The sequence below is a fragment of the Oryzias latipes genome, chromosome 4 (genome assembly GCF_002234675.1).
Source record: "Oryzias latipes chromosome 4, ASM223467v1".
NCBI lineage: Eukaryota > Metazoa > Chordata > Actinopteri > Beloniformes > Adrianichthyidae > Oryzias > Oryzias latipes.
The window spans coordinates 6,343,249-6,371,194 of NC_019862.2; the positions used below are offsets into that span (position 1 = coordinate 6,343,249).

Here is a 27,946-nt window from a genome sequence, read left to right on the forward strand (position 1 = left end):
ACATTTACGTGTTATCCCTACCATGACCTAATAATACAAAGTGAGGATCTCTCCTTTTAAAATTCACATCAAAAGTTAAAAAATGATTTTAAAAGGCAATTACTCCATCCATAAAGAAGAAAATTTTATCTATCGATCGATTGATCGGTCGGAGTAAGATAAGTCAAAAATGCTAAGAAGTTCAGTCAAAGAAAGCCGTTCTGCCAGCAAACTACTTTTTTTGATAAAATCTTACCAAGTAAATAAAAATGCATACAAATCCAGAAAAATAGATATTAAAGTTTTGGATCATGAGCTTACAGAACTAACGCACTCATTTCTTTTTCATTAAATATTAAGAAAAGACATTCTGATGGGTTTGAGTCCGTTACACAGGTAATTAAACTCTTTAGCAATGGTCACACCACCCTCAGCTATGCACTTTCAACCGACCACTTTACATTAAAAACCCACGTGTTCACGCTTACCTACACACATTTTTAAGATTTTTTTTGGAGCTCTACCTACAACCGTGGCGGACTTTGATCGTTCATGGACTTGGATTTGGTATTCACAAGTGGATGATGTACATTTTAATTCCCCCAAGTGTCAACCCTTTGAAACTTGATCACGGAGAGGAAAATTAATAAATGTGGTTTGTAGGTGAAACTATATAACACCAAGTCTTTCATATATCAGAATAGAGCTGTGGAAGAAAAAGCCTGGGGTGAGATTTGCACTGCTTTAACATTTCTCACCAAGCCTCTTCCAACTGCAGGTGTCGATCATGCGCTAGTAAACAGTAAAAAAAAGAAGACAAAGAGGCCCCTCCCTGCTTGTCCAGTGTGAACATCAGGGGTTATACCCGCCATTCTTTCCCCTCATAATATACATTACAAAATGTCAAGAAATGGCCAACTATATTTGTCTAATTCTAGTCAAACCGAACTTTTGTAGTTATTAGAGGATACTTTGACTGAAGAGGTAACAATTACTAAGATAGAATGCCATATTTTAATATTATCATGAGCAAATCAAATATGCTGATAGAACAGGAAAATTTTGATTAAATGTATTTTTAAAGTAAAATGTCACTAATTTGGTTACTCTGTCCTATGTGAAGCATAATGAGCTATTTAAGAACAAAATGAACAGATATACCTAACCTTTAAAGTTTTTGAAGTGTAACAATGAATGTAAAGAACACAACATTCAGAGCTCTGAATAAATCAAAATCCACTGCTTCAGGTGGTTAGCAACTGCAGTGAGTCTTAGGAAATCTGCAGAATTAAATATACCCAGCAGAACCATTAATCATTAAAACTAGCCCTATACAACTCTCCAGAAGTGCTGCCTATAAAAGCTAAACCAGAAATTTAGCAGCTCTCTGAAACTCTTGATTGATTTGTCTGCACATGGACACACAACATACGCATGCACATGTTGTGTGGTTACATGCTTGCAGGGAATTAAGGTAGCTGCCAGAGCATTTTATCAGCAGAATTCAGGATTCTGTGATTCTGTCAAAAGAGATGACAAAAGGTAAAAAAAGTTGTCAAAACACATCCCCTCACTTCCTTTAGTGCTCATGCAGAAACAAATGTCATGGCGAGGACACTATATTTACTTTTCATAACTTGAGGGTCCAGTCTGAAAGCTTAACAGATGTAACAGTTGTACTTGGTTGATGTTTGGTCCCCATAAGGCGGCTAGTCATAAAATGCCTGGTGTGGATGCCAGGAACAGTCCTGACAAAGTCCCAAAAACAAGTACGCAAACACACACGCACAGCAATGAAACATCTTTAATTTTTATTTTTTAGGAATATTGTTTGGTTAAAAAGATTTTTGTTGAAATTTTAGTTGAGCTCTGCAGGGATATGTTTATTTATTTAGTGGAGAGGAGCAGCATTAGCACACACACACACACACACACACACACACTCAGTTACACAAACACTCTGTTGCACTGCAGATGTGGCTGAAGGACGGGAGGCAGCAGGCTGCTGGGATTACAGGCTGCAAAGCTAAACTCATCAGGTGTGTGTGTGTGTGTGCACACTGACTTACTCTAACAAGTCACCTTGCAAAGAACACCCACTTCTAGACGCACAAAAACACACGAACATGACTCTAATTTCTGTGACTGGAAGTGTGTGCAGCCTCATGTTTGTTTTCTCCTGAGGCCCTCAAACATAACCAGTCTGTAACCAGACTGAGGATGGATAAATCTCAGTGTCCCACTAAAAATTCAAACTCAAAGCTCACAGTAACCAATGTAAAAAAAAAAAGATTAAAATGAAAGGATTTAAACAAAAGCCAGGTCAGTTAATAAAATAGCCAGAAGAAAGTTTGTTACACAATCAGGTCAACCTTTTTTAGGTTTTTAGTAATGCAGTCTAACTTTAAAACAGAAATTCAATTCAATTTAATAATATTTATGTAGCCCAATATTACAACAATAGTTATCTCTATGGGCTTCAAACTGGTATCTTTGTAATAAACGTGATTGATAAAGAATATAAAGTCAAGCAATTCGAATAAATAATGGCTAAAATAAACTATGCAGATTAAACTAAACTGGGCATCCCTGTCCTTAGACCCTCCTTCTTTGTAGGAATAACTCCTAAAAAAAACATATTCAGAAAAAAAGAAGAAACCTCAGGGTTGTCCTCATGAAGGAGGGATCCTCCCAAGGACGGACGGGCATTGTACCAGAAGAATGAGCTTGTCTAACTCTACCGCTACATATTTAAATAGTCCAGCAGATGGGCTTTATCCAGATGAGTTGGGGGATGGCTAGGAGCGCAAGACGGGCCAGAGGTAGGGTCCACAGGCAAATGTAGGAGACCAGAATCTTGAATCACTCCCCCAGAAGAGAGGAGGAAAGTGGGAAAATACATGAATCCCACTGCACCAAACAGAAGCACGGAGAACTGTATGATAAATAAATTATCAAGAATAGGGGAGAGAAGGAGAGGAGAAGTAGATAAGAGAAGAGGACAGAACCCCAGTGCACCATATGTTCCCCACCTTCTGGTAAGGGTTAAGCTTAGGGTTCAGGTCAGGGCTAGGCTTAAAAACAGAGGGGGGTAGAGAGGAGTTTTGTCAGTAGTCTGTGGGTATGGTCGTGGATAGATTTTAGTGCAGGCGGGATCTGGATGTCCCTTGCAAATATTCGTGTGATTGCATTGGGATCAGATCACCCCTTGAAGTGTGTGTGGTGCGAGGGTCGTCAGGTTTGTTCTGCCCCTTACTTTTATTTTTGGTAAAGTGAGGGTTTGATGGTCCAACACAGCCAAAATGATGACAACTGAGAGAAAAAAAGTGAAGCCACATAAGCTCAGTACAAGCTTTTGGGTCACAGGTTTGGTCCATCTCTTATGCTGACCTGCAAGTCCTCTTTGTCAAAATGGGAAGTTTGTGTAAATGTTTGTGATGATTCGCATCCATAAAGAAAAAGAATATTTAATAATGAATCAGTCTGTATTAAAGAGGGTAATATAATACATTTATTACTATGGTTGAGTTTAAAGACAAAACCAAAATCTTTTAATCAATCTAAAAATACCATGTCAATCAAACCATACATTTTCCTTGAAAGCAAAATTTGATTTTAAACGAAATATGGGTGTTTTTATTTGTATTTTATTTTCGAACCTTTGTTCTTGTTAAATCTCCTTTAATGAAAAACTAGTTTTGACATGATAAATATTGTAGGATATATATTATAGGATTATAGGAAAAATATTATATAATACATTATATATTTTAGCAAATCATATTGTGTTTTGATACCCCACTAGTATTGTAATAACACAAGTCTTGTTGTTGGCCAATCTTCACAGTAGAAACTTCACCTGCTGGTTTCAGATGAAACACACGTTATCACATCTCAGGATTTTGATTTCAGCGTTTAATAAAGATGACTCCACGGTCTTTTCTTGGCGTCTTTATCTCCACGGTTCCTCTTCAACAGATGTTTCTGCATGCCCTTCAAGGCTCAGGAGGCCTTCCCTTAGCTGATCCCTCTGTCACACAGTTAATAGTCTGTTAAAGGTACTTCATGGATTCCTGCAGACTCACACATGACAATTCATCCTTTATTACCTGTGGGCACAGAGTGCGTGTAATGGGACTAACCTCCATGCAGTCACCTCTAAATCTTTTCAAAGAGGTATTTTATTCAAAATGCATTGTAAAGAAAATATGTTGAATGAATTGTTGTATTTTCTGCACTATAGGGCAAATTACAAAGTGCACTGTCAATGAGTGGTCTATTTTTCAACTTGTGTTATGTATAAGGCACACCAAACTATAAGCCGCATTAAGTTATTTGAGAAAAGTCCATCAGTCAGTTTGACTTCATTAACTCCTTGTAACGTGCTCCACATGAGCCACGTTAGAGTATTCACAAAATGTGACTCCCTAATCAACTTGATCCCGCTAAAACAAACTGACTACGCTAACTCCCAACCTTGTCAGTAGCACATAAAAACACAGTTCAACATAGCAACACGTTAGCCACGATGGCGTATTTACAATAACAGCCAACCTTGTTAGTAGCTCGTAAAAACACAGACTGACATTTAGACAGAGTGATGTGTAGCTCTCAAAATCACTTCCACATTAGCACAGCCAGAATTAATCCATATATAAGGCGCACTATCAGTTTTGAAAAAAGAAATCATGGCTTTTAAAATACGCCCTATGCTGTGGAAAATACGGTACTTTCAGTTTCAGTCCATCTTCTAAAATGTTCTCTTTTAGCGTGGTTAGGGTCAGCATACACAGATTTTCTGTAAACTGTGTTGGGTGTTTTGTAATATATCATCCTGCATCCTAACAACTGTTATCTTTACTGAGACCCCTTTGGTTTGGTTTACCATTATTGCGCTCAGATTTGGTTCAAGAGCATGTTAGCTTGACATGGATCTGGTATTCAATGTGTTCTGGAATCGACTTAAAAAAGGGTTGACTCTTTGATAAAGACCCCCGTCTGTCTGCTTGATGGCTGTAAGTACAACAATGCAAGAAAAACACATTTTGGATGCATTAATCTATTTATCTCTGTCAAACGGACAGAAAACGATTAAATAATATGGACCACTTTAAAAGATAATGAAAGTCTGCCTGACAGCCAAGTGTAAAAAATACTTTAAAATAACTTCAGAGCACCGCTTTGTTTTAATGAAGCAGAGAAACGGGGAGTCACAGCTCTGTCACAAGACTGTCATGAATCTACATTTGCTTTACTTTTTCAAGGTTCACATCAAAAGGACTCAGGTGGTTTAAAGAAATTTTCTTTTGTTGTTTGATCTGAGGAACAGATCTATGTTGAATAGACGTTATTCTCCTCTGAGGTGTTCAAGAAATGATTCAGTCTAAAATGATCAGAGCAAATGTTGATCAGTTAGAGCAGAAAATCTTGCTCCTTCCACAACCTGAAAGATGAGCGGCTGATGTTTTTAATGGTCACTGAAACTGTTCTGATCTGCAGATTCGGCTCATGAACTCAATCAAGCTCTTCAAACTCTGGTCCTTCAGCTCCTCTGTGAATTTCTCTCACTCTTTCACGGTTCATTAAACATCATTCTCTTCCAACAGATCCAATCATCTTTACTTGTTTCTGCTGCTTTAACACTTGTCTCCTTCATCTAAAGTCAGCTTGGTTGTCTTTAAATGTTCACCTGTAATGACTATTTTCTGCTCTTTTCTACCGTTTTTTTGTTTTTACATCCTAATTTATCCAGAAAGCGCACAGATAAATGAAGATTTTCAGATCTTTCTTTACAAAAGAGACCTGAGTTAAGACATTTCTGCTTGCTTCCAGCCATTGACTTCATACAAAAACTGGACTGAGAGACTCCTCCCCCTTCGTGTTTTACACAGAAAGTACCCAGTGGCTCTAAAAAGCCAAAATCCCATAGACTTCTATAGAAAAAAAGAGCTGTTACTTAGTCAATCTGTTTATTAGAATTGCCATTCTTGTTCTGATACTTTTTTTTTAACATGTTCTTGGTAATCCTTTTTTTTGTGTGGAAAGTTTTCAAGTTATAAACTGACCAATTGGATCCTTCAATAAATGGTAAATGTACATGTATAACACTTTTCTACTTTCCTCAAAGACCCAAAGTGCTTTACAGTCACAGCCCCATTCACCCATTCACACACACATTCACACATTGGTGGTGGCTTCACTGCCGAACACTGGCGCCATCCTTCCACCAGAGGCAAAGTGCGATTCAGTGTCTTGCCCAAGGACACTTCGTCACATGGGTGTGCAAGGTGGGAATCAAACCTGCAATCTTCCGATCAGAGGTTGACCGCCCTATCACTTCACCACCATGGTCTCGCGCCTCAAAAGTACGAAATATTTGATCGACGGATTCTCCCAAGCCAGGTTTTTAGTGGAAGGGGTGAAGTTTTCCAACAATCTCACTTCTGATTGGTGAGAGTGGCTGGAATAGAAATACTGATTCAGATCGACTCTGACCCAATCATTGCTTACTGAGGTCGTCTGGCTCCAACATGGCGGTGTTGATTGAATTGACTTAATTTGGTTGGAGAAGGAAGTAAACCATTCTCACTCTGTCCAATTCTCTTATACAATCAATGCTTGCAGGTTGTAAAGAAGCAGAAACATGTCCATTTAGAAGATGTTCCAGTCTGTCGGATCATCATTGTTTGGAGAACATCATCTATAAGTCAGTGGTTTGAAACCTACACCTCACTAAAATCAGTAGATGCAAAGCTGTGAATGGGGCATCGCTAAGGGCGGAGTCAAGCTAAGGTTGAGTCACACCCATCTGTCAATCTTATAGTCAATACTGCAGCATCTCTGTCAAGCCCCCACAGGCACAGGAGTCAGGAACCTGGCTGCGGTCGCCTTTTAGTGAAGACCTGCCTCCTCATCCTCCTCCTGTTGTTTCTGCTGCAGAGCGTTGGTGTGAGCGCTATGGAGACCTGCATGGGGAGCTGCTTTGCGTGGAGCTGGACAAGGATCGGCATGGTTTGGGTCTCAGCCTGGCAGGAAACCGGGATCGCTCCTGTCTCAGCATATTTGTGGTGGGGCTTCATTCTGGGGGGCCGGCAGCCCGCGACGGACGCATTCAGGTCGGAGACGAGCTGCTGGAGGTGAGAGGCTTCATGTTTCATCAATAATAGTTTATAAAAGTTGGACATCACCTACAGAGCGAGTACCTCGGGGATCCAATCTACGACCACATTTTTTACATTTGTTGTTGACCAATTTCTGATATTTTTCTGATATGTGATATAATTTATTTATGTGATCTGAAATGTTCTCCATAAAGTGGAATCAAAGTACAGCTTCTGTTGTCACCATGAACACCTCAAGGAGTTTTAGAATGGTTCCTGCACAAAAGTCTGACTCATTGGGAATTTTTCTAAGAATTTGGGACGTGTTTGTTCCCCATCAAATGTCAATCAACGGCTGTAGGAGGGCAAACAAACTATAAAAATCCGTTGTTTTCTTTTATGTAACCACTCAAGAAATGCAGAACTTTGATGAAATTACTGATTGTAGATCTGGAAAAAGCTTATGACAGGGTCCCCAGAGAAGATCTGAGGTATTGTATTAGGAGGTCTGGAGTGACAGAGACATATGTCATAGCACTGCAGGGCATGGATGAAGGCTGTAAGACAGTGGTGAGGTGTACTGTAGGGGTGAGTGCAAGGTGGAGGTGAGATTACATTAGGGATCAGCTCTTAGCACCTTCCTGTTTGCAATGGTGAAAGACAAGCTGACGGATGAGGATAGACAGGAATCACCATGGACTATGATGTTTGAAGACGATATTGTGATTTGTAGCCAGAGGAGGTGGAGGAGAAGCTAGAGAGGTGGAGGTTCGCCCTGGAAAGACAAGGAATTAAGGTTGTCAGCAGAAAAACCTAGTAGATGTGTGTGAATGAGAGGGACCCAAATGGATAGATAGATAAAGGTGGAGGATTTGAAGCATCTATGGTCAACAGTACAGAGTAATGTAACGACCACTGAAGGGAAAAGCAGAAAGGAAAAGAAAAAGAATACTCATAACGAATTAAAAGACAAGTCCAGACGCAGAAAGTGGTTCATTTCCATCTCTGGTAAACTCTGTACCAGGAATTATCGTTGGATATAAATAAAGTCTAAAAGATTGAAATAGAAGCGCAGTGTTCCCTTTGTTTATTGCGGGAGTAACATTCTAAAGATCAACCCCTAATATATGAATTCCGCCAGTAGTTATACAGATGTTTAAGACTGTAAAACCCTCACTACACACTTTCTACCCTGCTCTCAGACAGACATGAACATTTGCCTGCTTTTCTCTTGTTTAAACTCTAAGTTCAAGCATTCATAAAAATAAAGTCCAGGATTATGGAATAAAAAAACAAAGATCTGAATACGATCAGAGTTTTATGTTGATTTGACAAACTGAACACATTCTGGACGGGATTGACTGACGAGGTCAAAAGCTAATCAGATTGAGAACACATTACAGTATTGGCGGAGGTTAGGGACCAGAGACACTGGCGAAAATGGAGAATGTGCCTCACTGATCTTTACTCATCAAAAACCCATCTGAAACATTTCTGATGCTTTGTAAAACATGTATTAAAGAACATTGGCATATTGCCCAACATGAAGAGTTTTTTTTATTCAGAGCAATAGACTGTACCATAACACACATTAGGAGTGTCACTTTGTCCCTCTGTTCCTTAAAACCAGGAGCCTGTGCTCCCTCCTTCATCAGTTAAGTGCGAGAGGGCATTTTCTTCTAGAAGAGGCCGGTTTCAACCATCATTTAGTCATTCTGATGATAATTGTTCTCCACAATTATCTTCCTCAGCATATCAGGGTATTTTCAGGCCGCTTCTTGGTCAGTTAATGCCATTTCTCCGTGTTGGGGGAACAAACTTCGGTTGGCAGCGATTCAGGAACCAGTGGGACCAGCCGTTGCTCGCTGTTAAATATTATTTAGCAGCCGGCAAGTAAGCCGACGGACCGGCCTGCTCATCTCTGCTCTCCTTCTCAGGACTGGAAAAAAACTGCGAATACGCAAAATCGCAAATATTGAAACACGGAAAGCTGGGGAACACTGTACTTGTGAAAATAAAAGAATGTACAGAAAGTAGAAAAGTACAGAATGTAGTAAAAAATAGTATTTACAATATCATAACATTGTAAAAGTAATGTTTGGATCCATGTTTTGATCTTTGTCACAGTTTGAGCGTTAATGTGGTTTTCTATCATAGTTTTGATGGAACTGACCTGCAGTGAACATCAGATCTCCTCCTTTATGTTTCTGGTCTTTCTGGCTCTACATCAGGTTTACTCCTTTATGACTAAGAGACTGGTAACAGAGTTGGATCCTTTAAAAACAGTTAAATGTCCAGATCAGGTGTGTCTGTGGAAGTGGGGATTATGCAGCACTTTCTTCAGCAAACCTGAAGGTAGCATGGATTAACCACACCTGTCCTGCAGCCTGTCAAAGCCTTTTAGCGGGAGCTGCTGCAGCCTTTTAAAAGATGAGTAATGCTTCAACTAAAAGCCACTAAACTACAGGTTTTTTGGCCTCACATTCAAATTAAAAAGACCAACTTCAACAAAACATCCTGGTTATCCCAGACTGACCCTTGCAAATGTAGATTAGAGCAGCAATCTAGTTCCCATCAGCTACTGCCGCCACTGCCACTAAATCGGATAGTTGCTGGTTTTCAGTGGTTCCTGCACCTCAGTAGTGTCCTCCTTCTGTCTGTCTCTATCAGATCAATGACCACATTCTTTATGGGCGGAGTCACCTGAACGCCTCGGCTATCATCAAGAGCGCCTCCTCAAAAGTGAAACTCATTCTTCTCAGGTAGGACTGCAAGGCATGCTGGGAAGCGTGTGTCTTCTGAAACTGTTTTTCTGCCTGTTTTAATTCTTCAGACCTGAAACTATCGGAAACAATTACTCCCCCCCCCCCCCCCCCCCAAAAAAAAACCCATTAAATTTCTTTTGAAGCTTGTGTTAACATTTTCCCTAATTTAGCTTCTAAACTCACTCCAATGAAAAATGTGTTTTTGACATATTTAACGTGTTCTTGAGGCATTTTTCTGAATGATGACATATATTAACAAAAGTGGGCTTAAAATAGCATTTTTAAGTGTTTCTTTTTTCTTTCTTTCTTTGTTTTTTTTTTTTTTACAAAAGATCAAAAGATATTAGGAGTGGGACTTTAAAATGTAATTCAGCAATTTTCAATCAAGGATAAGCCATTGTTTCATTTATCAGAAAAGACTAAAACCCAGAGCAAATTTGCTGCTAATCATCTTCCTGAATTAAACGGCTGTCCTGTTTTTAATTTAATTCATGTAAGTTCGAACAATGCATATTAATCAATGTTTTAGCAGGCTACAACATAAATATGCCAGAAGAGCTAATTTACATCTGTAGTCCTAAGGCAGGAAAAGAAGATGCATCCAAACGCTGAACGCACTAAATGGTATAAACATTACAGACAAAATTAAGACATACGATATACAATAGTACAAAGTAGAGATATCCACACAGACAGACTTTTACAGTAAAAGAAAAGATAAACAAACAAAACTCAAGCATTCTCTGAAGTTTCATGCACCTATAGGATTATTTTAAGAATGACTACATTATTGATTTATTTTTAACCAATTTTTAGAACTGGACCTAGAACTCTTGCATTGTTTTCACAGTTTGGGATGTGAACTTGTCAGTGTAGTACAAAATGTTGTGCCTCTGATAGAGACCACAATTTCCCTGAACTTGGTCCTTCATTTTTGTACCTTGCAGTCCGCTCTAGATAAAGCTCTGGTTAAAGCTCAATGGTTAGATAAGATATTTTATTTGATAAATTAAGTTAAACAATTCCAGAAACTTTTTTTTACACGCTCTCTAAAAGTTTAATTTGAAACATAGAGAACACCAAGATGTTTAAAATTTACTACCACTTTAAATTGCTTTCCATTGACCACGGCAGCTGGCTGGTTACAGCCTAATGCATGTTGAATGAAAAACATGCAGACTGTTTTAAGACAAAAGCATTCGTTTTTGAGCCAGTCAGATGCTGGCACCATGGTTCTAGTAAGGATTGCAGGAGCTTCAACTTTTGTTTCTGCGTGAACATAAGTTCAAATTCAAAAATATTTATAATAGACATATGAAAACATATGTAGAGCAGCAAAATAAGACAAAGGTATATAAACAACAAAAATCTGAAAGGGAGGCAGAAGAAGAAAAATCTTCAAAATTTCTTACCCCCATATCCTATGTCATTAGTCTTCCTCAACCTAGTACACCCACTATCAAAGTTCAGTCCCCTAGCTAGGAATACGTTCTACTACAGCTACATATGTAATATGTATATGTAATTCTCATTTCCAAAAACACTTAAATGAAAAACACAGATCAGTTATCTGTGTGCAATGTTTTGTTTTGTATATGTACATATTTATCAATAATCATTTTTCTGTATTTATACTTAAACTCTTTTATTTCAGTTTAGTTTTCAGTTTAGTTTATTTCAAACACAAAACAAATGATAAAGTCAACACACAGTGGTTTAAAAGACACAAAACAATACAGTGTGCTTGAAAAGAAGTGAGTTAAAGAGAAATCTTGTCTGCTCCCACCCCTTTTTACAAAACCTGATGATGTACGTATTCAACACGCGTATTGCTATTTACAGATATAAGGAACTGTATCATCTGCATAGAACTGTATTTTAACATTTGGAATGTTGTTCACATAAAGGATGAAAAGAAGAGGCCCCAAGATCGATCCTTGGGGAACTCCCACTCCACAGAATAGAAAAGATGATTGAGCATTACCTATTGGCACCCCCTGCGTTCTGTCCATAAGCTGTGATTCAATCCAAGAAAAGCACTTTCTGAAAAATTAAATGGAGTAATTTTGCATTTTTTAATTTTGAGGTACAAAGTATATTTTAGTTACATTAAACAAAACCAACAAAAAATTTAAAAAATCAAAATTGACATTAAAAAAAATCTAATTTAGACAAAGAATTACAAAAGTAATGTTTTAATATTATGCAATTGCTGTATGTATTTCTTGTTTATAAATATTATTTGCATCTACGATTGCATTAGTATAAAACACATGGTAATGTAAAAAGAAATATAGAAGCAATTTCAACACAGTTACTCACAAAAATATGTTTAACAGTAAAGGTAACTTATAAACAGTTACCTTTACTGTTGGGTGGTATTGTTGTCTCCATCATATTTGAAAAAATAAATAAAAAAAGAGAAAGAAAAGAAAACAGGGGAAAGCCAGTTAAACTCTTCATTCATGTAAATAACATGTCCACTTGGTGGATTTAGCTTACTTTGGCTTCATTTGTGGCTTCACGGATTCGTCTGGGATGTCTTCATCATAGGCGGTAAAAAGACGGTAGTACGTCATCATTATTTAAAAAAACAAAAAAACCCTTTCTTTAATTTTCCCAGAAAGCTGTTGTATAGCTGTTGTATAAGGTTGTATAAGGTCTGTTGTCACTGCACGTTTGTGCAGTTGTCACTGCTCAAACGTGCAGTGACAAAAGACCTTATCATTTAGGCTACGTGCTTGTTTCACAGTGGCCTCTCTCCTGGTAAGTAACAACAATGTTTGTAGATTTTCATTACAAACTATGAAAAGTTATACATTTTGAAATTACTGAAATGATTGCAGTTATGCTCTTATGTCACGTTTCAAACACAGAGAGAGCTGCTTGAATTCACGAGGTTAGCTTCTTTATAACGTTTGATCAGTTTAAATCTTGATATATCATTCTTCCAATATTTAAAAAAATAATTCAATTAACATGCAGGGTTTAATAAAAAGCTTAGTGACCGGTCATGCCGAAATCATTCATCAAAGATTGTGAAAACAGTAATCATACTAAGGTAAAGGAATCAAGTCACTCACTGTGCGTGTACATTTTTGACAGACTCTTTGGGAACATTATAGATATATATTTAAAACACTGGGATACCTGCCAAATGAAGAGAAATTCAAATCGTTGTGCGGCTGAGGCTCTCCGGATTAATGCACTCCTTCACCTTGGGGGTAGTCATGCTGCATTCAAGTGCGCTCGGAATTTGCACATTTGCTCTCCCCGACCTACTCAACAAAAACCCTCAGTCGGGCTGTATTCAGTATTAAAAGTAAATATTTAGCAATATTTAGTAATATTTATTTAACCAACTTCATGTTTGGATCAATATTTTAAAAAAGTGAAGTTGTGAATAATCTCTCATGTTTATAAATGAGGATAATTGATGGATTTCAAGCATTGCAGTCAAAACTATAAAGAATTCACAGAGATTTTTCAAACTCAATACAGAAATGATTAAATAATTAAAATTTATTTTGTAGTTTATCAAAGTCGTTGTGCTTTAATGTTCATTTGAGCTTGTAGTTACACAATAAGTACCATGTAAATACCACTTTAGTACACTGTAAGTACTGTACTGTAAAAGAAAGTGTTACCTTATTTTTAATGCAGAATCTCTCTCCTTCATCAATTTCAAAATGTCAGTGTTAATCCAAGGCAGGGTTTCTCTATGACTTTGTTTATAGAGGCGTCTAGAAATTCTGCACAAACCTGATGCGAAGCAGGGGTTACTTCCAATCAGCTAAAGTTGCAGCTGGTGACTCTGCCCCTCCCACAGACCACTGACACAGGATGAGAAGCAGAGAAGTTCACTGATAATCTGGTTTGTTTGTTTTGATCAATTAAAGTATTGCAATATGCTTTAATTTTGAAGCATTTCTTCCAATGATGTTATTAAAACCTGAAAGCTCATCTAATTAAGAATTCAGCTGCTCTGGGCCCGTGTTACAACCATCATGAGACACCACATCTATGTCTAGATAGTTTGAAAAACATATCTGGTTCAGGTTTCCGTCATTGCCTGACAGAAACACGTATACATTTAAAAATAGACAGACATAAGTGAACCTTTAAGCATCTTCTTTTTCCTCCTGGAGATGTTCAGTAAGGGATTCAGAATAATTACAATGCGTTTGTCTTTACCTCGGCTGCTTTATGCTTTTTAGAAATGGATGTCCTCCTCTTTGCGGTTGTGGTTTTCTCTCCACTCCTCCTGGCGGTTCAGATTAAGTCGCTGGAGGAGGACACCGGCGCTCTCGCCGCGTTCATCCAGGTGACAGAATCTCGTTAAAGTCATGTCCACCGGCCACCGCTGAATGATTTATTTCGGAGTAAAGGTCGCCGCAGCAATGAGTAAATGGATGTTGATGCTTGAGGCGCCTCGGAGCGCATTTCCATGGAAACAGTGTCACTGGGAGGGTCGGCCGGACTGCCGCACCGCTCTCTGTCTGCTTCCCAAAGCAGAAATACCAGCTATGCTCAGCAGGGTCAGTCTGACGGAGCAGACCATCAATGAATGAACAAGTTCTATTCCCAAACACACACATATAACTCAATAGATGTATGAGGTTTTGAAACCCATGTCAGACATTCACTTTTAGACATAATGTACGGCTGATACGTTTGGTAACTTAAAGTAAAATTAACAAAACCTTAAGAAACTTGGGAACCTTGCCTAATATTTGTAAGTACTATAATCAGTATCAAGATTGATGAACCTGATCTATGAAAATATAATGTAAACTTATTAATGTAATAACAGATAGGAGTTCACTGACTGTAGAAATAGATTAGGGACAAGTTTTAAAATTCAATCTTAAAGATCTGTTGTTGCCATATCGAGATGAAGACATGACAGCCAGACAAGAGGGATAAATACAAAGTACAGAACAGCTGCTCCTTTATGTATTTTTTACTGTTTTCCATTACAATTCTAAATCTGACTACAGTGGTTGCTCTTTATGTCACAGCAGTTGCATTCTAAAGATAACCTGTTAGAGGGAAATCTGCAAATTACTTTTTTTCTACAGTATTTACAAATGTTTCAAGACTGAAAAACTCCTCAAACACATTTTATATACTTTATATACAGTACCTTTCATAGACAGGACTGGCATCCTGAAACCAAATGAATGAAACAGATATTAAGCTGAAAATGTGTTACAAAAGTATTTTGATACTTTGTATCAGGTACTCAAAATCTGATCGGGACATCCCTGGTAATAGACTTCAAGACCATTTTTAATCTTTAACTGTTAAAGAAAATAGTTGAAAGTACAGATAAACCTTCTGTCGATATGGAATAAATATATATGGTTACATACAAGTATATATTTTACTAATCTGATTTCACCAAAAATTAATTAAAATAATCCACATTTTGACAAACAACAACCTTTTTAAAGTAATGCAAATAATAACTTTTTTCAAAGTTACTAATATTAAAGAGCCATCAGTTCACCAGTTGCTTTTTTGATTAAGTAGTAACTATAACTGTAACCTGTAACTGTAGCATTTTAAAATAACATTCCAAAACTGGCAGCAAATGTCTGAATGTAATTGAGTCAGTGTTTGATCTTTTTTCAAAGTCTTCCCAGCGGTCTTTTCATTAAGATTATCCTGTTTTTAGCCAAAATCTAAAAACCAATGTCATTTTCTAGCACATAGTTTCTGTAGAGCGGCAAGAATTCAGAAATCTGCCTCTGAGTTGTGTGCGAGACTGTTGGAAGTACGCCTGCGCTTATTTCCCATCATCCCTTTGTTTCTCCCGCTTTTATCACAGCCCCTCACAACCCCAACCTAACATTAGTGGTGCAACAAAAATGGTGAGGAGGATCGCAGCTATCCAGCTGTACAGTCTTTAGCCAGATTCCAACTCAGACGAGGCAAAGAGACATACATGGATCTATCATCTAAGTATGCATCAGAATGCAGCACAACAGGGAGCTTGTGGCCCATCCATTTTAATTGCTGCGTCACAAAATAAAACCTTTTCAAATGGCATTGTTTATATGCTCCTGGTTCATCACAATTTGAATAAAGAAATATATTTTGGAATTTACAATAGAATTTTTTATGTGAATTTTGATTTGAATTGGTTTATTTCAAGCAATCAAAGCAATAGCAATGCACAAGACAATACAGCGGTTATATATTTATACAGAGATGTATCAAACTAATTATACATTAAATTAAAGACTGCTTGAAAGGGAGTGGAAGGAAGCGATTTTATATAATCCCACCCCTGTTCTACAGTAACCATTTTCATTACTTGATTTCTCATTATCCGGTTCATATTTTATCGGATATCTATGCCTTACCAACACAGTTTCAGGTTATTAAGAATACTTGAGTATCCTTAAATCACATGACAAAGATGAAGTACTTAATAATTATGGAAAATAGACAAAACTCTATGTTTGAAATCAACATTGCACATGCAGAACAGTTATCTGTGTGCAGATTAATTTCATTACAAATCAATAAATATGATTCAAAATATATCAGAAAAATAGACATTTAAATTCTTTTATATGTCTCCTCTATAATGGGAAGAATGCTACAAGAACATGTTAAAAACACCATTAACACAACACTTATTGGAGTGGGTCTTTAAAGAGGATGTGGAACGTGTGAGAAGAGTTACTGCCTTCTAAACTTGTTTAACTGTGTGTGCTGCCACCACACAAGCAGAGCCTGATCTGCCTGAAAATGCTGCTTTCGGTTCTCCAGGTAGAACAGCTAACAGCTCAAAAAGGGATAAACAGCAAAACATGGAAAATGTTTGGCAGGATAATCATGGTGTGGAGAAACAGGAACTTACGTGATAACCAGAAGATTAGCACTGAGCACCTGGTTATTGGTTCAATGAGTGATCAAACCTCACAATCACTGAAGGTTGACTTATGTGGGTACGTATCTTCTGTTACAAACCAACACTGGGACTGATAGAGAAACAACATTTCAGGGTTGCTGATTAACAGTTAAGTAGGGAGTATTTGTGACTATATTTCTTTCATAACTTTGCATGCTCAAAAAAGAAAACTGCCACTCTGACTCGGCTTCGTACGTGTCTTTTAAGGTAAAAGCGACTGTAAAACATCACATGTAAGTGTGTGTCTTTGTAGGAATGAAGACGCTATTAACCAGATGGCTGTAGCCCCCTTTCCGACTCCACCACCTCCCCCACTCATCCCCACTGAGGTAACCACACACAGTTAAGCCTCAGTCACAACTGCCCTTGTGGGCGAAAAATGGTCAATTCTGTAGGGGACACGCAGGTGTCCCCCCCCCAAACCCTGTGCACTGCGCAAGGGGTCCATTAGTGCTGTTCATGTGATAAGTGGGTGTTTCTTTGCTCAGTCTGGCTGTTAGAAATGAGGAAGTTAGACAATCAGAGTACATTTTGTGTGGGTATCCTAGTGACATGTACGGGTCACGTGCAAACCCCGGTTGATAAGGAGCCAGTTCCCGCACCTCACAAACAACTGGAGTGCGGCATAAGGGCACTGTACGACAGCATCACTCGTCATAAGTCATAAGTGCGTGTAACTTACATTATCCCAACAAATACTTCACGATACACTAACCACATGCACGCCAATGGTACGTTCCCTTTTCACGACATCCCTTATGGTGGCTGCACGGTCCTTGAGGGAACTGCAAGATACACCTGCACTCACCTAAACCCCCTCCTGTCTATGGCTCTTTATGGTCCCAGACAACCCAACAACCCACCGCGTGTGTTCATGTGGCTAAGGCATAAGGTCTTGACATGGTCCAAGAACAATTTCCTGTTTAATACAGTGACACCCTTTACATTGATCAATAAAGATGCAGAATCCACATAGATTTACTCAAATATGAACAAGCAGTACGAAAAAGCAAGGATCCAGAGAAAATCAGCTTGATTTTCCAACTAAAATTGCAGTTTGGATTCTTGAGTATACTGGCCTGAATGGGCGGTGCTCTGAGCGCCTCTCTAACATGCCCCGGGTGACTTACATGCTAAATTTTATGACTATTGAGCTTTAAGGCACACACATGCACATTATAATGTCTGACCGTTTAGTGGCTGATCTGTGACTATGTGAGAGCTTACTAAATTCAAGTTTTATCCTATGTGCCAGAGTGCCTCCGCCCCCTTAGATGGTCCCCGCCCACCTGGAAGTCTGAGGCTCCACCCCTTGTCAGACACTCCTGTTAGTAAGAACACATACTTAAACCTGAATTAGGAGGAAGTCCTGACTTTTCAGTAGACTGATGTTCTACCAACAGGACGAGAGGACGAGTGACGAAGCTGAACAATGCGAAAGGAGTCGCAGCAGCGCCCCCCAGAGTCCGACAGAGACCAGTACCTCCACAAAGGTTGGTAAAAAAAACTGTTCTTTGGCTGCTTTCCAAACACACGGGAAGGAACGACCTGCATCAGCTCCATACTGTGTTTCGATCATGTTTCGATCGTGTTTCCTCTTTTGAGTCCAGAGCCCAACCACCGTTCAGAGACATTCCAGTTTATGATCTTCTACTTTCAGTCCTCAATCAGAGCTTTCAAACAAATTAGATTTTAGCCCTTTTAGCTCTCTGTTCACCAGAAGAAACCGCACCGAACCTAAGATAAAAAAAAATGACTACAACATACTTTACGTCCTGCAGTTCAGGAAGTACCCCATATCATCATGATATCGCTCAGACTCTGCTTCACTACCACCACCATAGATCTTTTTTCCTCATGGAGATGAAATAAATCCACATAAAAGCTGACATTGTGCCTGAATGAGGATTACTTACAGTCTCCTAATTTCTGGTATCAGCGATGGAATGGATAGGATTTTGTTTTTAAAACGAAGACAAAGCTGAAGGCGGCTGCCTGAAGTAACACTGGACACTTGTCAGCCCATCATCAAATCATTGAACCAGAACTGAGACAGACACAGATTTGCTTCCATCTCTGACTGGAAAAGAACATCACTAAAAGAAAACAAATCTCCCAGGAAGAAGACATAAGAGAAAAAGTGCTGGTGCATTAAATAGAAATTGAGAATAAGTCTCAGTTTTTTTTTAAAGAGGAGAAAGCTTAAAGCACAATAACTGTATGAGCCAAAGCTGGATCTTCACATCAATGAAAAATGTTTTTACCGTGATATTTTTTAGTTTGAAAAAGACAAATCGGTGCAGTGTGCCCATCCATATCTTCGGAGGAAGCATTTTTGAGATGCTACTGTGATCAGTCCTGATCAACATCTGAGAACGGATTTGGGTTTTCTGGTCATGTGAAGTCAGAAATGTTTGCTCACTCCAGTGTGCCGCAGGGAATCTGTGATGAAGACCTCACAGATGAAGCACCCCCTTTTCAGCTGGTGGGGATGAAGAGGATACCCCAGAAACCTGCTTCAGCCGTCTAAATGAGGGCACGGTGGCTTCTCCTTGACCCACTCTGCTCTGTGTTCGCTCCTGCAGAGGCTGAAAGCTGCAGAAGCTCCAGAAAGTCAGCAGCAGGCTCCAAGGGCCCCAACGGTGCTTCAGGTAACGCTACAGTCCCTGGATGTGGACTCAGTCAAGATGTTATGTCAGTTCAGTTTAATTAGTAGGGAAAATAAATAAAAGAAAACACAGTCATTGGTCTTTAGGAGTTTTGTGGTTCTTAAATCCTGAAGCTGATGATTTTAGATCACACAGTGTCTCATATTGATCCAAGTCTTATTGACGACTCGATCGATTATTCTGTTTAACTGTTACCACTGTTAGTGCTTTAATCTGGTTCACTGTGGGACAAAATGTTCACAGAATCTTCTGTCCTTCATCTGTTCTCTCTGATCTTCTGCTGCATCACTAGGCGTATTGATTCCTTTGATCTGATCTGTGTCCCCAGTCCTTCAAGTCCAACAGCAGCTCCAAAGTCTCATCTCCTCCTCTGATCAGCCCCAACCTGCAAACCTTTCTCCCCGGTAACACAATGCTGGCTACATTTTCCAACGGCAGCCACAATTTAAGCATATAAATAAAGTTCTTCACAATGATTCAGGGCTCAGAACTATACAAAGGTGTGCACAAACAGATTGACCTTCTCTACTTCTTCGTCCTCCTACATTAGATCCGTCCTGCTGCGCTGTGGTTCCTGGTCAGGAAACAGCTCTGGAGATCTGTAAAGGCCGATCGGGATTAGGACTGAGCATCGTAGGAGGCAGAGACACACAGCTGGTAATTTCAAAGGGAGAGATCCTTGGCGGAAGGAACACATCCTCGGGGAGCAGATGCAGAAAACTAATATCACACACTCATGTAATCATCTATTACTTGATTGAGAATGTGGATCAGTCTCAGACATTGAGGAAAATTCTTTGGTGGTTACAGCGCCACTGCAGTCTGCAGATGAGTAGGATGTTCTCTGCAAGTAGATGATGTTGCAGACTACAATGCATATCAAATAATTCTGCAAATTGAACTTAAGTGCCAAAAAGATCAAATTCTTTATTTTTCAGAAACTTGTGGATAATACTGTCTCATCCATAGCTGCGGTTACATGTGCAAAAGGTCTTTGATCGATCAAAGATCAGATTGGAACTGGAAACATGGTCCCAGAAAAACATCATCCGATTAAAACAAACGTTTGCGTACGCCACCCTTTTGATTGGAATAAATCATTTTGACATGCGCAAAAGTATCTAAAATACTGGAAACGGCAAGTAAAATAGACTTAAAAAAAATAAACTATTAAAGAAGGACGTTCCACATTGCTGGGCAGACCGACGTTTGCAAGCAATATGGGAAAGAAAAAGAATCTCGCTGCTGCTGAAAAGCCTGAAATAGTTAAATGCCTTGGACAAGGTATGAAAAGCTTGGATATTTCAAATAAACTTTAGATTAATCATTGTACTATTAAGAGATTTGTGGCTGATTCAGACACACATGGATTCCAGCTGATAAAGTTAGAATAAGGAAGGTCTCTGCTGGACAAACACATAGTATTAAGAGAGCAGCTGCTAAAATACCATGACAGAGCAGCAAACACATATATGAAGCTGCTGGGGTCTCTGGGTTCCCACCAACACTGAGGTGTAGGATCCTCTAGACTTGAGGCTTGCAGTTATACGTAAACCTACTCTTTGGCCCCCCTGAAAAACGCTTTTTGTTTTGTTAACATTTAGTGAGAGTTTATTTTTGTTGAACCATTATTTTAGTTTCCCTAATTCTGTATTTACTATTTTTACTACTTCCCTTAGGTTCTCCCCTGTACATACTATACTTGTGTCGTCAACATATAAAAGGAATTTGATTGTATTTGACACCATGTGTATGTCATTTAGATATAGGATGAGCAGTTTTGGACCTGATACTGACCCTTGTGGTACTCCACAGGTTAAATTTAGCAGGGATGATTTACAATGTTCCAGTTGAACAAACTGCTGCTGTTTTTAATGCGACTGTCTAACAAATGTAATGCCAGTCCTCGTACTCCATACTTTTCTACTAAAATGTTATGATCAATAGTGTCAAAAGCTTTATTCACATCCATGAACACTCCAACTGTGAACTCTTTATTATCTGTGCCGTTTATAATTTCTTCAGTTAACTATCCAATAACCATAGATGTTGATCTATTTTATTTTGAAACTATATTGATCGTCGGACATTAGTCTATGTTTCTAAACAAAATTTTCCAGCCTTTTGAAGAATACTTTTCCAAGTATTTTTGAAAATTGGTTTCTTGAGTAAAGACACTGGTCTGTAATTTGTTAGTTGATGTTTATCCCCTGATTTGTGTAATGGAATTACTTTAGCTATTTTCATTTTCTATGGAAATGTCCTGTTTGAAAGGATAAATTGCAAATGTAAGTTAGCGGGTCGACAATGTGATTCCATTGACCTTTTTTATCACCATCATATTAATTCCGTTACAGACTGTAAATGTTTTGTTTTTAAATTCTTTGATGATTTTTCAAATTTCTTTTGCTTCTACAGGATTCAAATAGATTGAGTTTTGATTTCTCTTTATGTCGTGTTCAACAGTTTCCATCTCCGATTTTTTTGCACAACTATTTTGGCGGCTAACTTTGACCCAATTCTTACAAAATATTCATTAAACTCCCTAGTCATATCCTGAATACTGTTGCACATCTCATTTTTACCAACTAAAGTGAGATGCATTTTAGTTTGCATTTTAACTGTATTGAGTAAAATCATAGAAGAATATCATTTGCATAATAATTTGGAACACACTGTACATCTAAAGTGCCTGTTTTCATGTGCATAAAAGGAAAATATGTTTGCACTAAAATTCTTCTTCTACAGTCCACACATCATTTCTCTAATGTTAGTGTTCTCTCGTGTTTAGCGGTAGTCACAACCAAACAAAAAACCTGTGATAGGGAAAATCTACATCTGTAGAACTACAGACGTATTAATGCTGTTAAACTCCTCCTAACACACTTTCCATCAAGAGTATAAATCTAACAAGCTGCATGCGTTCTGTAGAGACGCGGCACAGAGATTACTTAACAAGGTCAACAGCCAATTAGGACACTGAACACAGTGCGCTGTAAACAAACACACATTAAAAATTGCATTCATAATTGTCAGAAAAAACATATAAAACACCCCGAAAGTGAACCAGCGAGGGACCAAAGTACTACACAAAGGAGGTGGGAAAAAAGAGCAAACTGTGATTTATTTACAAAACAAACACGTGGAAATGGAAAAATGGAAGGAAATTTTGTTATTGTGTATCAAAGCTAAAATAATGTAGATCCTCTGATCAGCTGTTCAGGGATCTGACGGATGACAAAAGAAAGACGCTCTCATTCTGGAACTCCTGTGTTTCGCTCCTGTACTGATAAATGTGAACTCAGAGTCCTTTATCACCTGTATTTTATCATTTTTGTTCCACACTCCCACCTGCATTGTTCTGTGTCTCCTCCAGGATGCCATTGTGATCCATGAGGTTTATGAAGAAGGAGCAGCAGCCAAAGACGGGCGCCTGTGGGCTGGAGATCAGATCCTGGAGGTAATCCTCCCCAGCAGGCTCCCCCTGCTGGAAAAGTCCAGCCGATGCATCTGCTGCCTCTGTGTGCAGGTGAATGGTGTGGACCTCCGCGGGGCGTCCCACGAGGAGGCGATTGCCGCCCTCCGTCAAACGCCAGCAAAGGTTCGGCTGACGATACTCCGGGATGAGGCCCAGGACAGAGACGAGGAGAACCTGGATGTGTTTGAAGTGGAGCTGCAGAAGAGGAGCGGCAGAGGGCTGGGGCTCAGCATCGTTGGGAAAAGGTCCACCTGCTAAACACAATTGCTGAACAGATCAACCTTCAGTTACTCATTTTCCTCTGATTTGCTTTCATGCAACAAGAATTAAGTTTAAAAGTACAGATAACCCTGTTTGCTCATCTGAGCTGACAGCTACATTGTTTAGTTTAGTTATACTAGATATAGTGAAAAAATAAAATAAAATGTAGCTTCTTTATCTAGCAACTAACCCAGTTAGCTAGCTTACTTTTTAGTAAAGCCAGTTGAACAACTACTTATAATAAAACACCAAAAAAATGACTGCAAATGCTTTTATTAATTTAGCTAAATAATTTGCTTTATCATTTAGCTAATAAAGCTGCTAGCTAATTACTTACTTTTGTCAGTAAGTTTCTGTATTTTTTTGGACTATAAGGCTAGATGTCTAAATTCCCACCCTAACCCCTTACTACTAAAAACTATAGAGCTGCACCACGTAGTGCCCTGAATTTCAAAAGAAATCCAGACACCATGCTCACTACTTTTTCTCAAACGGCGGATATGAAGTTATTGATTTCACAGAGTTAAAATCTAATTAAAATGAGCGTTTTGCGCCAATTATTTCTGAATCCACTGTCTTCTGAAGATAAAAACATTGATGGTTTATTTAAAAAATACATTCTTTTGGCAAAAATTGTTCCGACGCAATGCATTGTGGTATACATTTGTCGATCTAGTGAGCACTGATGCGCACTGGTTTTTCCCAGAGACTTCTGGGAAATTTCCTGGGCACTCGATTTTGGAATTGTAGATTCCAAGTTAGACATTTTTACCATTTTATCCTCAAACTCGCTATTTTGTGCATTTCCTGTTTAACATCGGCGCGTGAATGCGAGCTCTGCTGCACGAGAGATTACGCAATCTTTGGTGAAGTCGGTTTTATGTTCCTTTAGTTTACTTTAGTTAGTGTATGTGAATAATGTAAAGCTTATTATTATTATTTTTTACATTGTAGACATTTATATTCCATCTCATCCCTTTCTACATGATAGTTCATGTATTTCACTTCAGATCTGACGTGAAGCTGCACTAAAAACACAGAATGACGCGTGAAAACCACGCAGCTTTTTGTGATATTGTTATGCTATATATGTGTATATATGCTATATATATATGTGTTATGAACGCATATATACGTTTTTTGGGAGGTTTTGTACTGTTTGTGTTGCTCAAAATTTCCTTTTAATACACATTTAGAAAAACAACAAAAACCTTTTGGACTCATCTCAGGTGATGTTTGATTTGATTTAGTTCTTAATGTTTTATCTCATACTTGGAAATTTTATATTCACAATAACAGGTTTTTAAAAATCAAATTCCTCTTCATTAATTTTCAACATAACATTTGCTTTTTTTTTTATCTGGCACCTAAATATATGAAAAGTAAAAATACAAAAACAATTTTCACTTTTGTTCATGATAATAAGTTAATCAAGAACTCCTATGGTGTTTAACTGTTTCTTTTGTTTTTTTCAATTAGTTCTTAATATTTGAGGAAAACATCAGTGGTTGTTGGTCAAGTTCAATAGAAGTCCATTATTTGACTGACTGTAAACATGGTGGATGTAATTTATCAAAAATGTGTTAAAGTTGGACTTTCAATCACATCAGGAAGTGTTAAATAATGGATGATTGATTGCTGATCCCAAGGGCTGTGAAAAAAGGCAAAGAGAAAGAAAGATATTTGTTGCCAAACTTCCAAAGGTGCTGGAAGACAAATAAAAGAAGAAAAACAAGAACAGAATAAAAAACGGTTTCTTTTGCTTCTTCAGAAAAACTTGACAAATGAAAGAAAAAACAAAAAAATGTCATTTGTTCCATCTAGGAGAAGTGAGGGATTAAAAAATTGATGCATTTGACAAATTTATTGTTTTTTCAATTAAAAATAAGCGTTTAATAAAAAACAAATTTTTTTAACATTTAAACTTATCCAAACATTTGGATTCTTGACATTGACGTTGTCTAGGACCAGTAAGGAAGTTATTCAACGTTTTACCCTATAGGTAAGGATACAACAAAATAGTGAATACAACAGCTGTTATTGTGCGCCCAGGACCCCGAAACTGCTAAGTCCACCACTGGTTGAGAGATCAGATTTATTTATTTTGAAGAGCTCTACAAAAAGATAGGTAAACCCGTCTCCGCGTGTGGGTTCATGAGATCATTCAGTCTTTATTTTCCGATGGGGTTCACCATCTACTGTAGGGTTTGAATGACGCCGCCATCAGCGGTTCTTCCATCTCTCTGTGACTCAGTTTGACGACTTGCTGTCCCGCATTAGTCCAAGGAGGGAATAAAAATGATAGGAATAATTATGTCTCAGATTCTTCTCCATGTTGGTTTTGGACTCCACCCGATGATCAGACTGAGCGGCACTTCTTCTGCCCTGCTAACAGTATCAAATACAGATATCGACACACATCAAGTGCCCTCTAGTGGTTGTTAGTGGAAAAATAACTGATATATGAGCCTATTTATTTAAAAAAATTCACTGATTAAAAAAAGTTACACCCTCAGCAAAAAATAAATAAAAAAAACTGCAAAAAGATAGTTACACCATTGCTTCTGATGCTGCCAGGTTTGGATTCATTCATTTAATAGCGTAATCTACATTTGAGATGTATTCTTGAAACACAGGTTATTTCTTCTCATAACACTCCACCATGTTATTCTGAATTATGTCAAGTGTAATGGGTTTCCTTGGCAGTATTAGTAGTTTTTCTACATTTTGTTCTTGTTTTTGTTACCTTGTCAGACCCACATGCAGTGTCAACATCAACCTGAAGGGACCTAATTAGATTCCAATGAGACGGAACAGAAACTGCAGTCAAGTCCGTCAAAGTCCATGTTTAAGTGCTGTTGGGTTCTTCTGTTTGCTTCAGAAGCGGCAGCGGCGTGTTCATATCTGAAGTGGTCAAAGGGGGCGCCGCTGAGCTAGATGGTCGGCTGATGCAGGGAGACCAGATCCTGTCGGTGAATGGAGAGGACACGAGACACGCCTCCCAGGAGGCTGCAGCTGCTATTCTGAAGGTGTGGTCAGATGGAAGCACTAGAAGAATCAAAGTGACTGTTTTTTTTGTTTTTTAGCAGGTTTGTTCTTTCATCTCCGACAGCATCAGATTAAAATAGGAGGTTGTAGTTTGTGGTTTAAAGTGTTTAGATAGCAGATGCTTTAGTGGGGGGTTGGATATTGGTTGAGGTTCATCTGAAATCATCTAAAGGACAGATGTACTGCATTTATGGCGTTTTTCAAGGCTCTTGAGACCAAGGTTGCTTTGCTAAAGGTGCAGCTGTTTCTGGTTCAGTCTAAAGTACTGACAGAAGGTTTCTGCTTGTCCTACAGTGCGCCCGAGGTCCCATCATATTGCAACTGGGTCGCCTCAAAGCAGCGTCGTGGATTTCACCCAGAGGCAGCTCACGGGGGAGCCAGGTGAGCCCAGGAACCACCCCCCAACTGTGATACAAAGAGCTTGTGTCCTCTCAGGTTGTGGTTTGACACCCTCTGTGATTTGCAGGTGAGTCACGTCAGCAGGAACAGCTCAGGTGTGGTGGCTCCACCCCTCTCTCAAAGCCCAATATCATGTGACCCTCCAACTTCTACTCAAACTTTGAACAACAACACCACCAAAAGCAGCAGTAATGTCACTTGGAGTTCAGGTAGATGAAGTTGATGGGTTAGAAGGATGGATCCCTGCAGGGAGGAGTTCAGAGCTGATCTAGTCTTTGCCCTGTGCAGGGGGGGACGCAGGCGTGCGGACTGTGGAGTTCAGCAGGGTAAGGTCTTCTGAAGCACACACTTCAGCATGTGAACTGCAGACACTCTGACCTTTGGCGCTGGACTTGATGCTGTCAGCAGCGCAGCGTTAATACAGAACGACCGAACATGCTGACCTTCCTTTACACAGTGGAGCAGCTCGAGTTTCTAAATAAACTCTCATGTCAGCATAGTTACTTCCAAAGGTCGTAATTTAAAAATCAGACTTCACAATTGAAACTGCATCGTTGTTTTTATTAAGAACATATGAAGCGGTAAAGTCTCTTATTCAAATGGATGCGAGATCAACAGTCCAGTTCAGAGCTCAGGCTACTGGGGTGTTAATGCACTAAACCAGAAATCCTTATTTTGTTGTGTTAGAGAGGGGTTGTAGTCATTTTGGGTACATCCTCCATAACAGATTGATCTAAAGCTGGTTTCCTCTGATGGTCCACCTGGTTTGGCAGGTTTAAAAGACAAAATCTGACTACTCTGGTGCACTTAAAAAAGAAAGAAGATCTCTGTTCAGATGCAGTTGGATTCTTATAAGATTTACTCAAGTATGAATGCAAAAACATTTTTCAAGGGGGAAAGGGGGAAACAACACAATCTCTGTGAATTAAGAATTAAAAAATCAGTCCATACCTCAGTGTAAGGAAAGCAGAAATCATTGGAAGTTCCACTCTGATCATCTATTGATCTGTTGTAAAAGTGTAAAGCTAAAGGCCTTTTACTCATGATTATGCTACACTTGTGTGTTCCAAAGCAAAAAACATGTGTTGATTTCTATTTTAACAGTATTTTTTCATCTGCTACTTATTTAACAACAATTTAAATATAAAAAACTCAGAAATACTAGTTTAATTTTAATTTTATATATGTCCTCCATCATCAGAAAAATTCCACAAGAACATGTTTAAAACGACAAAAAAACATTGATGTTTAAACGGTTTCATAATGTATGCCGGGTTAATGTTGTGTAGTGAGGAGATGCAGGCGCTTATTCAAATAGCAAA

The 27,946-nt window shown here is 38.6% G+C and overlaps 1 protein-coding gene across 4 annotated transcripts in view; it reads left to right on the forward strand.

Annotated features, from left to right (window-relative positions):
- patj (PATJ, crumbs cell polarity complex component) overlaps positions 1–27,946 on the forward strand; it is a 108,118-nt gene that overhangs the window by 73,622 nt on the left and 6,550 nt on the right. For all 4 annotated transcript variants that reach the window (XM_023954072.1, XM_011473814.3, XM_020702216.2 and 1 more), the window contains 14 exons: positions 6,919–7,115; positions 9,750–9,841; positions 17,023–17,098; positions 18,025–18,096; positions 18,173–18,262; positions 19,355–19,420; positions 19,767–19,842; positions 19,989–20,095; positions 22,815–22,898; positions 22,968–23,161; positions 26,059–26,206; positions 26,520–26,606; positions 26,692–26,833; positions 26,913–26,950. In XM_023954072.1, the coding sequence (XP_023809840.1) occupies positions 6,919–7,115; positions 9,750–9,841; positions 17,023–17,098; positions 18,025–18,096; positions 18,173–18,262; positions 19,355–19,420; positions 19,767–19,842; positions 19,989–20,095; positions 22,815–22,898; positions 22,968–23,161; positions 26,059–26,206; positions 26,520–26,606; positions 26,692–26,833; positions 26,913–26,950 (1,469 nt within the window). The remainder of the gene's footprint in view (positions 1–6,918; positions 7,116–9,749; positions 9,842–17,022; positions 17,099–18,024; positions 18,097–18,172; positions 18,263–19,354; positions 19,421–19,766; positions 19,843–19,988; positions 20,096–22,814; positions 22,899–22,967; positions 23,162–26,058; positions 26,207–26,519; positions 26,607–26,691; positions 26,834–26,912; positions 26,951–27,946) is intronic.